Source organism: Achroia grisella, unplaced genomic scaffold (assembly GCF_030625045.1).
Source record: "Achroia grisella isolate CSIRO2021 unplaced genomic scaffold, CSIRO_AGI_Agris_v1 utg546, whole genome shotgun sequence".
Taxonomy (NCBI): Eukaryota; Metazoa; Arthropoda; class Insecta; order Lepidoptera; family Pyralidae; genus Achroia; species Achroia grisella.
The window spans coordinates 4,617,614-4,634,133 of record NW_026712931.1 but is presented as its reverse complement, the minus strand read 5'-3'; the positions used below and the strand labels follow the sequence as shown (position 1 = coordinate 4,634,133).

At 31.8% G+C, this 16,520-nt stretch overlaps 2 protein-coding genes across 2 annotated transcripts in view; both read left to right on the top strand.

The window, feature by feature from the left end:
* Positions 1-775: 775 nt before the first annotated feature.
* Positions 776-16,520, top strand: part of LOC131848326 (divergent protein kinase domain 1C) — a 75,086-nt gene continuing 59,341 nt past the window's right edge. The window contains exons 1-3 of the mRNA XM_059198148.1: positions 776-1,003; positions 1,176-1,383; positions 1,853-4,546. Coding sequence (XP_059054131.1) covers positions 1,222-1,383; positions 1,853-2,899 — 1,209 coding nt within the window. The 5' untranslated portion in view covers positions 776-1,003; positions 1,176-1,221 and the 3' untranslated portion in view covers positions 2,900-4,546. The remainder of the gene's footprint in view (positions 1,004-1,175; positions 1,384-1,852; positions 4,547-16,520) is intronic.
* Positions 13,418-16,520, top strand: part of LOC131848323 (glycogen-binding subunit 76A) — a 29,630-nt gene continuing 26,527 nt past the window's right edge. Inside the window, exon 1 of the mRNA XM_059198141.1 lies at positions 13,418-13,601. Coding sequence (XP_059054124.1) covers positions 13,572-13,601 — 30 coding nt within the window. The 5' untranslated portion in view covers positions 13,418-13,571. The remainder of the gene's footprint in view (positions 13,602-16,520) is intronic.

Genomic DNA, 16,520 nt, shown 5'->3' with positions numbered 1-16,520 from the left:
CATTCAAATCATCTAAACAGTATCCTCTAATTTTTGATATCCGAGATATGTTGAATAGCATTCGTCTCAAAGGACATATTGTATCTTTTGTTTGGATTCCGGGTCACTGTGGCATTCGGGGCAACGAAAAAGCAGATTTGCTTGCGAATGAAGCTATATTATCTGGAGATCTATTTCCTTATAAAAACTTTTGCCATGATCTGACTGCCTTGTCTAAGTCTTGTCTTCATGATTCATGGAGTCAAGATTGGACAATAAGTAGCAAAATTAAAGGGAAACAGTACTGTTTAGTCCAACCGTTTATAGCTCTTAAACCGTGGTTTTTCAAATTACATCTTGATAAAAGATCAACTAGTGTTTTGATTCGTATGCGAATTGGTCATGTTTGCAGCCCTGAACATTTAACAAAACTACGTATAAAAGACAATAATATCTGTGAATGTGGAGAAGATGTGGGTGATCTAAATCATATTGTGTTTTCCTGCTCCTCTTACGATCGTTCTTCATTTATAGAGACACTTATCTCATTAGAAATTCCTTTTCCTTCATCCATTGTATGCCTATTAGCTCATCCTAATCCTATAATTTATAAATCTCTTGCGTCTTTTATTTCCCATAATAACATTAAACTTTAAAACCCATGATCACTAATTCCGAGTATATTCAAAATTTAACCCGTTCCTTTCCATTATCCCGTCTCGTTTCCTGTTTTTAGTGGCATAATAGGCAACACTAGCCTCTTGCCAAAGAAGAGAAAAAAAAAAAAAAAAACATATATTGACTGTCGGAATTAGACGAATTTTAAAACCATAACTTATATTTTGCATATAAAAAATAAAACAAATAGCCAATAATTGTCTTATAAAGTTGTGTGAAATTACAAATTATTAAAAAAAAACAACGTCTGGGCGCAGGAAAAGCGATTTTGTCTACATATTTTATGGATAATGAAATATATTATTCAAATTACTCCAATACATTCTCCTAGAAATTAGCTAGAATGGTATGATTTTCATAATTTGCACATTTCATAAAGTTGAAATTAATTACTTATTACACTTAACTATTCAATAAGAAATATCAACCAAGTTCTACAAAAGTTAAGTCAGATGAGCTTGCCTTTTATTTTCAAAAATCTTTCAAAAGAATATAATTATAAATGTTTATGTTTTCAGGTTTCGTCAATTAGTATTAAGACTTAGACGGAGGAAATTTTGGATAATGAGAATTCAACATTTATGCATGTGGACATTTGCACATGTATTCAAATCTGTGAAGCGTAGAGTGTTTTCTTTCATATGTATAATATGTGTATTTATAATTATAATAAAATGGAGAATTACCTGCACAAATGTGCATCCTCGTTTACACCTCCAGCACATAGTGAGTAAAATATTAATATATTTCAAAATCACATATCATAATGTAATAATTCTATGATATATGGTAATGCTTGAGTAGTTGTACTCCATATTTTGCAGGTGAGTAAAATGTAGGTAATTAGATATATATGCATAACTTTATATTATATAATTAATATCTAAATGTTACATAATTAAAGTGTAATTATTTTATTGTTAAAATATAATTTGTTTTTTTCTATAGGCTCATTCCAGCTTTACCGAAATGCATTTTATATGTGTAGGAATTTAATGTACTCTCCAGATGAAGTCAGAATAATTGTTACCATAGACTAAAATATAGTATAAATTTTCATTGAAACATTTCTAAATGACAGTTACACCTACTATGTACTAAAATGATTGTCACTATTTACTTGCTTTAGAATAAGTAAGTCACATTGGGTGGGAACATTGTTTTATAGGTATTTAGATATAATTTCTCATTTCAGTGTTCCAACTACGCAAAAGGAGTATCTGTTGGTAATTTATGTCAGAGTTTATGCCATACGGATGGAGTGCCTTCATTATCATGTCACAGTTTCTACATGGAAAAAGAAGCTGTTTTCTCTGGAACATGGATGAACAAGAGTGTAGTTTTCAAAGCCTTGAAAAAATCCCCTGATACAAAAGAATTGATGCAATTGTCTACTGTCAACCAAAAAAATTATCCATCAGAAGAAGAGTTCTCAAAACTGATTCAAAAAAATATAAAAAATAAGTTTAATATATCAATTAATGATGTAGATGCTTGGAGGATGTCTTATATTCCGAACCAGGTGGGAGGGATTGAGAGAAATGTTGAGATGGATAATGTTTGGCTACTTTTACAGGATAATGAATACCTTGCTTTATTATTGTATGAAAAGTATGTCATCTTTCCAAAACTATTAGGGTCCTGTGGATCAATGTATGCAGTTCAGAAATTGGACTCCATATCAGGTTATTGGCATTTAATGACTTTGTATGATAGTCAAGAAGAGTGGGAGAAAAGGATAAAGTTGTCTTTGATGATATTAGATTATTTATTGTCACTAGAAAAGAAGTTACCGGAGCCCTTGCATATTTGTGATGTAAAAATGAATCATTTTGGTGTGACCAGTGACACCAAGAAGATTATGTATTTAGATTTAGATTCGGTTCACCCACGTACGATAGTTGATAAAATGACTGGTGATGGATCAGAATGTAAACAACATAGCGACTGTGATTTTTTAGATTGTAGATCATTTTGTAACTTAATAACCTATAAATGTGAGTATGGGGTTGTTAACAACAATTTGCAGATTGTTTGTGAAAGAATTTTCCTAGGTTGGGTAATGTCTGGTAGGGTGATGGTGCCAGGATTGCTGTTGGGTCCTAGAACACCTAGGGTTCTTATTGAATTGCTAGAGCTTTGTGCTAATCCTGCAGGTGAATCAGGCATGTCTCGAGCACCTGCCACTAAAGAAATCCGGAAGAGACTTTATAATTTATTAATTAATTTAAAATTGTCTTAAACAATGCTGTGATAAATTTGCTTATTATTTATGCAATATTATATCTAGTCACATAAATAATAATATTTAAGTCAATTATAATTAATCTTTACGTCCCTATATTTGATCTCTTTACTTAGGAGCACAGTAGCTTACGATAAATAGGATAAAACTATTATTGTTTCAATATATACTAGTAAAAATGATAATTATACTATTTAGAATTTTGGTAAAAAATTCCGACTTCTAATATTTAAAATTTGAATGCCTTGAGTTTTTTTTATTAAATAATCACTTAAAATCGTAGAGATTTGTACACATAGATTTTTAAAAACCTTCCTAGTTGTTATAAACATTAAAATGAATTAATAATGTATTTAATTATATCTATTTACAGACAATCGTTTTATCATTAAAATATAAATATAGAACTCTTTGAAATTTTCAATGACATGAAGGATTAGTAGATATTAGTCTTACATAAGGTATACTCTAGTTTTCAGAAATATATTTATAATTGATTATTTTCATTTACTTCAAAATAATAATAATATAATTGTTATTGTGTTAGGACAAATCAATTATTCTATGAATATGTTTATAATTTCGCCATCTGAACCTTGCCTGCAGACGTGATTCGAGTTTGACGACAGAAGTTATTTTTATAAATGCCTATTCAATGTCTAATAAAATACGTAGCTGCTGAGGGCAGGTATGGCTAAGTAAGGCATACCTGCCCTCAGCAGTTATTAGCAAGTCTCAACCTTGTGGTTGCGACCGTCAAATAAATGCTGAAAGGTTTGTGTCTTTCTATGTATGACAAAGTACCGCTTGTTAATTTTAATCCTATTGCTGATCGCTTTTAATGTTTTTAAGTGATTGCAGTGACAAACAAACTGGCCAACCTGCTAGTAAGTGGTAATCACCTCCATAACATGAGAAACACTCCGAATGTGGGGGAAGTCGATTTTTAGTATGAACCAATTGCTAGCAATGTACAATGTCTGGTTAACCTCTACGCGATTCCACTTGGAAACCCTGACTTAACTGACCTGACTTCGGGCTCATTTTATTATCCTCCACTGGTGCCCTGCTAGCGGAAAACGTTAGCGCAGGAGGGTGCATCATTCCATTATTATCCATAAACACCCCAAATCTTACGACAACTTGTGACGCACCTGGTACCTATCTGGTAAGTACTACCTGGTATATGATGATATTTCGGATGATTATGGTTTTAAGCTTTCTACTCTGTAATTTCACTACCATGTCATCTTCTAACACATCTTACAAGCTGCTTGGTGGCCGAAGTAGTTGAGATTACAATGTACTTACGTGCATTGTAATTTTTTTTATCAACAAAAGTGTAGAGGTATTAAAAAGTTTGCTAGATCGTAGTGGTCAGAAGGTTAGCATTGCAACGGTGGGCTTCTCGACGCATGCGCAGTGATGGCCGCTGACCTTCCTACGTCCTTACCGTCAGTCTACGGCCAACGTCGCGCGCCGTGCATGAAAATAAAGAGACAAAATTTGTAAACATACACATTTTCGATTTCTTACACGCAACAGTCACAATTGATAGACGTTATTATCTAAAGATGTTAGTGATGTGATTTTAAAATAATCAGTGGGATTTTGAAAAACTTGGCTTTGCTTCATTATTTTCAGGTCTGTACTATAAAAAACTGCGTTTATTTCTTTTTTGAAACACGCTGTATAAGCCTATTATTAAGTTTTTAGCCGTAATAATAGATACTTACGTTTAATACCTAAATAAGTAGGTACTTTCTGAGAATAGATAAGTTTGTATATTCTATATAACAAATAGTTGAAAAAGTAATCTTGCAATATCAGCAGAATAATTTTAATAAACCTTTACCTATATTGGAGCTGAATTCTCTAAAATTTTAATTAGGTAGGTATACTCGCTATAAGCAAAAAAAAACATAAATCTACTTTCCATCTGTGCGTCAAAGTGCTATCGTTCAGAACTTTCTGATTATATATATTTGATATTTGAAATACATTATTATAAAATTATGAAAAGGTGCTGTTATTTTTAATTGAAACTAACTTTCTTCTATAGCTCATCCCATTAATTGATACTTGAGCGACAAAATTATTTCACAAATATTAGTTCTTCGTCACCCGTATAATAAATAGCTACAACGAACGTCTAAATAACTGTATCTAGGAAAAGGGGAAAAGAGGAAAAAAAATATAATGTAAAAAAATATCATGTACAAAAATATAAACACGGAAATCACTCAAAAATGTAAAAAAAGAACTGGGAAAAAAAGGATACATAGCGACAATCACGAATACTTCATAATCACCCAAAAGAAATATCTTAGAAAAAAGAAAATAAAAAAAAAGGAAAGGATACATACAAAGAATGGCCAATATTTCATCAGTGTAAATAATTCATCTCCTAAAAGTAAGAACATTGCAAATACAATCACTCGTCTTGTAAATATTAACATGTACAAATCTAAAAATAACACACGAATACAAATAACATTCAAACTATTTATATAATAACATACATATGTATAATAAACATCTAAACTACAAATAATAACATAACTATTAGTATTAACAAATGTATATATAATCTAAACAAATTAAAGACTTCCAAAACATTTAACATACTCTGGGAACGTAACCCGAAAGCGCAAACGCAGACGCTAAAAGAGTTACAAAAATATAATCAATAAAAAAAAACCGTACCTATAACGTACTCGTCCTTATTACCTTATATGTGGAATGAACTACCTGCCGAGGTTGTATTCATGAGACAACAGCATGGGGTTTTTCAAGAAGGGTATATTAAACGTTCTTAAGAGAACGCGCTCGTGACACTTCATAAATTGGAAAATACAGTTGGAAGCACATGTTATTATTGCAGGAAAAATAGTTTTTTTTTACCGTTTCACCATTTGAAACACGAATTTAATTTAAATTTTCATTTCAGAGTTACTTCATCCCTATGCACAGACACTGACCAGATTAGAGCGACTGCACACAATATCATCAGGTAAAAAATGTTATGACCGAATTGTTTTTTTTTCAATAACATCATACTTTCAGTTATTTACGTTTTTGTTTTCAATTCTATCATTATTTTCTTGCCATTTTTGCTCACAATTATCGTATTATAGAGCGTATATCTATACCACCTAATGTAACAACTTATATTATCTTACTAATTGCATGTGATCCTAATACACAATCTATTTTATAAGACAGTTGCTAATATATTTTTCAATTAATATGATATAGTCATGGAATACAAATCACCTATTTTTAGTCTTGTGTTTATGTATCTATGTTACGTCATCTCAAGAAATGGGAAAAAATTAAGCAGAGAGAAAAGAAAACTGTATGATAATTTTCATGCTGGTGTATATAAATAAACGTACGAATCCTGATGATGCACTCGCGTTAACGTTAATAGAAAAATACACAACCCTAAATTCACTGTCACGACCTTTTATTTCAATGATATCTTCAGCGTTATGTTAAGAAATCAAGAACTGGAGTAAACTTTATCTAACTCCAGTATTTGTATCCCTTTCAGGCGTTTTGTGTGTTTGTTAATGAGTAACCTGGGCTGGCCTGAGTAAACTGGGCTAGCTCATTAGGGCGGACATTCAGCCGAGACTTGTATTTTGAGCTTGTGCTAGCAACTCTCGTAGGGTGGGTAAATTCGAGAAATTATAGATCTCCGAGTTTGTTATCAAATTATCAAATCATGGTGCAATAAGAATGTTCTTTAAGATGTTGTTAGCGCTGGTAGAAGGACCTTTTCATAATTATTCATTATCCTCTGTTTCGTCTGTTTTAGCCGCCTAGCAGCTTGCTTTGTATGCTGTATTTAATACGAAAGATGATATAGGACTAAAATTACAGGACAAGAGGCATAGCATCTTTATCCGCCAGAATGGCAATGTATGAGTGGTATAACAGGTGTCACATGATAACATGATATTTGTAGTGTTGTTCATGTTTATAGGTGACACTTAACATTAGGTGGGTCGTTATGCGTCACCTTGTTTGCTATTCTAATGATACAAAAAAGAATTGAATGCTGAATAATTGGATATGTTATTCTATAAAATCGACTCAAATTCATGTCGTACGTAGATATCTGGCAACGTTTTACAGTCGGGAATTAATGTGTTGTTATTCCTGGCTAATTTTGTACATCAAGCGAGATAAAAGAAGTATACTTTTCTATAATATTTATATTAACGCATATACTTTGCGTGTGGAATTACGCTATTACTGAATATTACCCAATTGTAGATATACTATATCTATAGATGTAATATTGACACTATTCGTAGTATCGTTTGGGTACATCTCAAAGAGAGATTATGCTTCTGTGCTTTTACCATGGTCTTGTACGTATAATTCTTAATATAATTTTGCCCAGTACTAAATAAAGTACTACCTGTAATCAATATTTTTTAGTTTGTTGGTATTTAAATCCAATAAATTATAATGTCCTTTTTCCTAATTACGGATTTAAATAATAAAGAAAATGGACAATATAAATTTAAAAAGTTTACTGATGTTATGTTACTTTTGTATTGTTATCAAGTAGCATAGTATCGTCCAATCATACTGATTATTTAGGTTAGATGATTCACAAAAGATTCAAGTGATATAGGTCTTGAGGTTGATTGACAAACTTGAGACCTATAAATGTGTAATAATTTATAGGTCTCAAGTTTGTCAATATCGACAGACATTGACACTGACGATCTTCACAGAATTACACATTTATGTCATAGGATCACAAATGTGTAATTCTGTGAAGATCGTTAGTAATGAGGATTAGTGACTCCACTGCTATAGATTGTATATTGCATAGCAATGTACCTACAATGATAATCAATTTCCTTCTTGCACGTGAGCCCTTGAATCCCTATTTAATTAACAAAAAAAAAAAATATTGACAACAATTACAGTTATTCTCAGAAACTTTTACATTAATTAACAAATTAAAAATATAAATAAAATGAATTTCTGGTAAATTCTGTATTGGTACCCCGGTAAATTAATGATACGACAGCAACATTAATTTTTGATTTTGTCCTTTATGGACAAATTTATAGTCCACAGTATACGGTTATTTAATTTTTAAGTAGCGAAATATATATTTTAAATACTCTCTTTAAAATATTAACAGCTATCTACTAATATACTAGTCTGTTCCTAAAGGTACCGGGAATTTTGAACTAATCATTATTTATTTGTTTTAATCAATACAGACTCCATATACGAGACAGTAAACATAGTAAATAAACTATTATTACTATGTAAAATTGTTTTTATCTTTTATCTGATTCGTATAATCATGTTGGTCTATTGACATTGACACACGATAATTCAATGATCATATAATATCAAGTTATTTATAATTATTACGAATGGAATATCCCCGCACATATTATCTTGAAACATTAGTACAACTAATTATTACTTCGGTTCTTTGTAAATTGAAATTGATTCTATAAGTATAGGAGTTTCAATAAGGGTGGGAGCTGTTAGTAATGAGGATTACTATTGCATCGCTAGCAATATGCAAGTCCTGCCTCCCATCGCAGTTAATTACTTTATTCCTTCATAACGATAAGAATAGTAATAATATTCTTTCATAGAGATAATCAGATATTTCGGAAAGGCTATTTAGGATAAATTATGTATAATAAATAGCCTTTCGGAATTCGAATTATCCGGAATAAAAATACGAATTATGAAATACTATACACCTATGTAATTAAATATTATAGCGGGATATCTTTATCTACAGAGATGGGTACACGGGAGAGACAGTCTCTCCCTCTTACTCATAAAGTACACAAAAGTACGTGTAAAGAAGCACAGATTAATAAGTACAACAATTAAATACAAATATGTACCACATACAATGTATTAACTTAGCATAGATTAATTATTTTCTAATTCCTAACATAATGCCAACACCAGAGTATATCACAGTGCAGGTAGGTTTATCATATATTAGTGCAGGTCTGGTTCCATCGTCATTAATAACAAAAAAATAGCTATAAGTTACAAAAACTCGAAATGTTACTCTAATGTGAGAATACCAATCGATCTGGTAATTTTTATTTTTTTTCTCTCTTGTTGGTAATGGGTTTGTGTTGCCCAATACGCCACAAGGTAATTATTTATATATTCATAAATATAGATAAAAATATCGTATAAGTAACAGCAAAATGACAAGTATTCATGAATATTCTGTGTAATTATTTGTAATTGTAACAAAAATGTGGAACCAAAACGGATAAGATGTTTCCAGTTAATAAAGACGTCAATGTCGGTCCGGTATTGAATCAGTTACTGTCTTAATTACACGAAATGCAACCTGTAGTAGCGTATTTAATTCCATACTGCCACATTTATTCACATTAAAATATTACTTCAAAAGACATTAACGATTTAGTAGCCTGAGACCTATACATACAGATATGAAGGTGTTAACATAGATAAGTAATAGTAATGTAATATTGTTTGTTGGACAATAGTTAGACATTGTGAGAGGTCATGATACGATGAAGTGTGCGTAGAATAAATAGTATCTACCTACAATGTATCCACATGAGATAAATTATATAGGAACCAATGTGGCCACCTTAGTTATTTCACCACCATATCTGGTGGATTTAACCCCCTCCTGTGGTGGGTAAAAAATGTTTCTAGGAGTTGGTGGACTATAGTGGACAAATACTGAACCGATAAACAAATTGTTATATATTTTCCATTATGTACTAAGAACATTATTATGATTCCAGATAAAAATTAGGGTTTGTATTTCTATTTAAAAAAGTTAAAGTATAGCCTAATTATTTTAGCAATATTATTATGAAACTGCTCTAACCATAGGATTGTCTTTTTATTCAAATTATACAATAATTTAGCGGCTTTATAGCTTTATTATTATTAACATACGATTAAAATTTCGTGTTATTAAGCGACTTTTGGTGTTCTGCCTAGTGTGCTTGCCCAAACTTCGTTGGCAATACTGGTAGGTACTGCAGACAGCCACGACGCCTATTGTATATAGAGGGTTAAGTAGATTTATTATTACACTTGTTATTCCAACAAATTCAACAATGAGTGATAGTAGTCTCGTTCAGATTCTAATGTCAATAAATAAGGCAATTTCTATTGTTGGTCTTTGTTGGATTTCGTTTTATTAATAAGAGTTTGTACCAACAATATAATTTGAATACGAATTCAGAATATTATATGTACTAACAATATATTTTGAATACCAATTCAGAATATTATAAGTGTGTCATGACTATGCATCCAAATACACCATTCAAATAAACGACCGCGCTAGCATTTTATGCAGTAGTTAGCTAATTTTTATTTTTTTTATTGGATAGATATAGGTACAGTGAAAATATGAGAATGAAAAAAATCGCATAAATTAAAGAAATTATAATAATACTGTTCATAGCGATGTACAAAAAAGTATCTACTGAATATTAATACCTACTTACATTTTTGCATGCGTTGAAACCGAAATGGCGAAATCTGTCGAATTTCCCCAAGTTTTTTCTCTTTTGTACACATGGAACTTCTAGAATAGGCCAACCACTTTTAGAATAGGCGAACTCGGTAGCACGAATAGCAAACTAAGGGGTACACCCCTCAGATAATTTAGAGTATATTGTTTTTTCATGTTCTAGAGTGGAGACCGCGAATTGGCAAACGTAGTGTAGGATACCCCGCAGAAAGGTGGAGCGGCGACATACGTAGGGTTGCGGGTAGTAACTGGATGAGAAGGGCTGAAGATCGTGCCTTGGGAGAGGCCTATGTCCACCAGTGGACTGCAGTGGGCTGATGATGATGACTGATATTGTTTTTTCTCTTTGAGAATATTGTCACAATTATAACTTTATATTTTTTCATAAGAATCTACAATGTGTACGTGACTACATGGTAGAAACCAATATTATTTTTCCCTATTTACTCATATTCTTAATCTAACATTTACTCATGCAAAATGTTTGATTATCATCTAGGTACAAGAAATTGACAATAATTGTTGGACATGATATCATCGATTAGATTGACCGAATTTATCATTTTACTATGCCATTATGTCAAAAATCTCCATTCATCCATCTTTTTTATGAAGAATGGCAAACAAAATAATGGCCAGCCTGATGGTAAATGGTAACCGTAGGATATATATATAGGTACATCAATGGCACTACGACATCGCGTTATCATGTGAAACCTGTTATACCTACCACTTATGAGTTACCATTCCGGAGGACTAAGGCATTGTGCCTCTTATTGCGTAATTTGACTGCCTTTTCTCACAAAGATAGCAAAGCAAGATCCGTGGCGGTAAAAATAAGTATAGACAGAGGTATATATCCATACATACTACTTTCTATAAAATCTACATCTTTTTGAAGTCGGCTAACAATCTATTCACAATTTACAAAGTATTCTCAAACAATACTAGGCAATTATAAACATTAGATTCATCGCAGATATCGAGTGTACAAGAGGGGAGGGGGGAGATAAACATGATGGAGTGAGCTCAATAGTATGCGGTTGACCGCAGGTCTCAGGTTCAATCCGTTTTGCGAATTCAATCAAGAACAATCGGTCATATTTTATTGAAGTGGTTTCTTAGTATATAATCGCATAATACATTAATCATTATCAGAAGACCACCTAGAAGCCGTCACAGTTAATTACTGGTGAATATTCTTACGATGGGTGAATTAACCTGACTCCATGGTCATCTACTTGGTCCTTCACTGCTGTCCCAGGCACGGGCCGCCCAGCCATCGCGGTGGACAGCGGGTGCACCGTTCCATTTAAAAAATCGGTTATATTTTTAGAGCAGATTTATGTGGGTTATTGTGTTGTATAACTATAGTCTAGATTAATTGTTATATTTGTCACGACGTAATCATGTTGGTAATTTTCCATGCGAAAATCGTTAACCCCTGAATGATAACAGAAGAGAGTGTACATACGAATATCAGCTGTCAGGCGTTCTATTGAAGTAGCTGACACAGTTAATTATGCTCCGTGACCATTTATTTATCAAAAACTTGTTACTATGTCCTTTTCTAAAAAATAGTACATTAAAATACTTAAAATTTATAAGGCTAACCACTGTTATCGAAACTGAAGTTCGTGCTTCGACGCCCTCAGTGCTCTAACGGTTTAGCACACCGTTTCCGATGGTCGCGGGTTCAATTCCTCGCACGGCACAAACATTTGTATTTACGAGTATGTAAACACCCAGACCGATACAAACACGGTCTGGGTGTTTTCTATATATGTATATTATTTCTGCATTTACAAAAAAAAACCATGTATTTGTATCAGTCTAGTATCCATAACACAAGCTTTGCTTAACTTGGGACTAGATGGCGCTGTGTGAATTGTGCAGGAATGTTATTATTATTATATCATTATTCATTACATTTTTAATGACTAGAATAAAGGAGAAAGATATTTAATTTAGATAATTCATTGTTATTTACTATTCTATTTGTATTTTTTATCAAAACATTATTATATATACGTACAAGGATTGACCTAAATATCTACGTGAACATGAACCGAGAGATAATAGGTATATGAGAAGACCTATATGTCCTCTAAACTGTTTTGATTAAAATGGACCTCAGTATCAATGAGGTCCCAGATTTGATTCTCAAATGACGTTTGTAGAGTTCATGTTTATGTAAACAACAGGGGTCGGAATCAAACATTTCCCTGATGAGAGGCAGTTATGAACGACCATGGGCGCTTGAAATAAGGTATACTCTGAAGTCTTCACTGGTATATTGTCCACTCATGGGGCATAAAGTGAAACAGCGAAACAGTATTGCAGTCAGAAAAGTAAAGCGCTAGATGAGACTGGACCCCGACACTTGTTTTATAATCATAAATATATTAAAATGGCGACCCGTACAAGAACGTCGTGTACTAGTAGGTAGTTTATATTGCTTTTTAGAGCTTAGGGTTCATGAAATCGAATTCGACTGTTATAAAAATTATGTCAATCTATTCTTACTAACTCGATTAAACCGAGAAACTGTGGTAGGTTCGCTTTCGTCTGGTTTTAATTATTCTTGATACAATGTGGACATACAAGTTCTGCAACCACAACCACAATGCCTCTACTTCGTTACGGATAAAAAACGTAAAGATGTGGAATTATATTTGTCTATAGTAAAGATACGAAAAGATCTGTCTGCTTGTAACCTTTTCATGACAGAAAAAGAGATCTTAATTAAATTTGACTTAAAGATAGATTGTATAAAGATAAATAGATAGATAGATTGTATCATGTGGATGGAGATATAGACTTATCAATTGTCTGAATATATGCAGAAGTCGCAAGTAACATATAATATATGAGTCAACTAATATATTATATGTTATATATACATATATATTCTGTGGGGAAGCAGCGTGCTAGCGGGAGGTGAGGTCGCTTTCTTTGGCCTAGGACGAGTACTGCGCGCGCATCAGTTAGAGGCATCCTATCGCGACACACTCTCGACTCTAGCGCACTGAGCAAGTAAACAGTCATCTCCGTGTATATACTTACAGCTGTACGACACGGTTTTATAAAAAATATAGTTTTCATTAATTGTGATGCCAACTGTGGATGTGTGTTAACGATGAAATGGATTTGCGGGTAAGTGACAAGAAATATTTTTATATAACTAGCGATGACCTGCGAGTTTGTATGCTTTTTTATATAAAATATTAAAATTCGGTCAGCTGTTTAGCTACGATAAGGCAAACTGACAGACGGACACAATTTGGAAATTAGAATATTAGTATGGATACATCCATACTATCAGTGATGCATGTGCACCATATATAGTAAAAAACAGTTTAAACCCGTAAAAGTTTATGCCCAATCAGATAAGGCAGACGGCCCTCGGTAGATAATCGATGCATGTGGAATTCTAGTCATGGTAATTACATTTAAGTACTGCTTCCTATACTTAGATTAATAACACCATTACTGTCACTCGGGCAGAAACACTTAGTACAGTACCAATATCATAAGCTTATGAATTCCTTGTAAATCAAGTCTGTTACCAGTCAGTCTGTCCATTGATCTGCTTGATTTTCAGCGACTTTCATATGTATACCGTTTGGTGATTTCATTAGTTTTCTCACATTAAAAATTTTGATACAAACTGCGCAACAATATGATCATTAGGTATGAAAGGATGATAAATAATATTCAGTGACTTATGTGTTTCTTGGTGAAGATTATTCGGTTTCATGAACACTTACCTGATCTTTCTTATTAGTTTATGTGGGTATCATAGTTTAATTGTAATGTAACAATTAAACCTGTGTGTATTTAATTATATAGATACCGGGTAGTAATTTATATATCGCGTGCAGATTCCTAATTTTTTTTTAAATGCATAATAAATAGGAATGTCTATTTTATTGACATTTCTACTGATATCTAAAGATAGACTGAAAAAGTATTAAGTCATAAATTTTCTCTATCATCATATATAAATGATTAATTTGACCTCAGATGATTAATTTATTGAACTGACTTCCTTTATATATCAATAATTTAATCATCATTTATATTCGCCTGGTTTTACTATATCCTGGTCTGTTATAAATTTCACGAGTAAGTTAGCGATATTTTATAGTTTTTACTTAAAAACGGATTCAATAGAACTGTATTTGAAACTTTTTTTTTTAAATATAGTGAATTTGAGTCTAATTTTAACATTCCAATTCACGTTATAAGTAAAATGTTATCTAATAATTTTAGATTAATTGAATTTAGAACACAGTCATTACCCTTATTATAGTAATCTAAGTATTAACATAAAAGTAATAATGAAAAAATATATTACCGTTTATTATTATTAATATTTTTCTTTTATCAAACCTGAACCAGTTACGTCTCTATCTACTGACAAATTAATTTATGGTCTTAAATAATAACAATATTGTTTTCCATTATAATTACTTTTGCGGTAATACTTACCTACATAGATTACCTAATAAGGGCTAGTCTTACAGAAGAAAATAAGCAGTCATCTCAACACGAGAAATAAGTCTCATATCTATTAATGTAAACAAACGTTGTAATTACTTTCTCAGTGATGTATAGTTATATGTGATACTAGCTGTACCCGCGACTTCGTCCGCGTGGAATTTAACTTTATTTTTCTAAAATAAAAGTAGCCTATGTAAGTTACTCCGTATCGGTCCAGCCAATTCAGAGATTAGCCAGAACAAACAGACAGACAAAAATTGTAAAAAATGTTATTACAATCAGACACTCCAACTTTATATATATATGTATAGATTACTACAATGTATTGTTAATGTCGGTAATATTGTTATTAAAAACCGCAGTTAATGCATATATGTACATAGGTTTCTCGAGGATGGGGTCTTGGGGTCGGTTCCTATCAGATCCTATTTCTAGTTGTTATTTAAACGTAACTCCTATCCAATAGCACGGATAACATAATCAAATAGTATCACTATGTTATTGTTGGAAAAGTTATGCCAAAGGCACTCTTTACAAGTAATGTCTAGCTTTGACGTGTGGCTCTATGTGTGAATAAGTATAGGTGTGTTTTTAAATTTTGTTTTTTTATTATTATTATTTCACCGGTTTTATATGAAAGGGTCGAAAGGTTTATGCACAATAATTTTGTATAACAAGCTTGCATGACAATATAGAATATGTATAGAATTATGTTTTTATAACAGTTTTTGGTTTTTGTAAAATATTAAAAGTATTTTATGTTCAGTCCTAAACATTATATCTAATCTAATAAAAAAAAATCAGTTTTTAGATCTTGGGGAAATTGGGAATTAGGTTAAAATATATATATATTATGCAAAAATAATAACATATCACTTGTTGCGTAAACAATAACAATACATATGTTATTTATAGACACATATTGATAAGTACTTGAAGTCATGTTGATCTTTTAAAAATAGCGTGATGAAGATCATTCATTTATTTAATATTTGATAACAAAGGTTCTTATTATAACATAACATATCTATAAAATAAACAACTACTAAATAATTACGCTTACATTACCTACAAGTTTTTACATTCTCATTTAGCAAAAATTACTTATCACCGAACATTATACATTCAAGTGAAGAAAATAGGGATCACAGTAATTAAATGTCTAACATAAAGACTTACTCGGTACCACAATTAATGATCCAAATTGTATTTAAAAATATTTTTTGTATATTTTATGTGTATCAATATTTTTTTTTAGATTTGTATTTCAAATTTTGTTATTGCACCGCCTATATGAATCTCTGTTTGCCCAATGGTCCGCCATGTGCATCTTTATTTATGTATTTGTGCATTAAATAAATAATATGATGATGGGCTAACAGACCTGACTTCTTTATTCCATCCGCCAGCGGATCTCAGTGACCGGTGCACTAAATCGTACCGATTTCCCAAAAATAATATCTGCCGATTTTAGATTGACGCTGGTTCGATTCAAGTGTATTTTATTTGTGTGAGTACTACGCGTTATTACTTCCAATTCTGAATCCACTTTGTAATAAATTTGTTAGT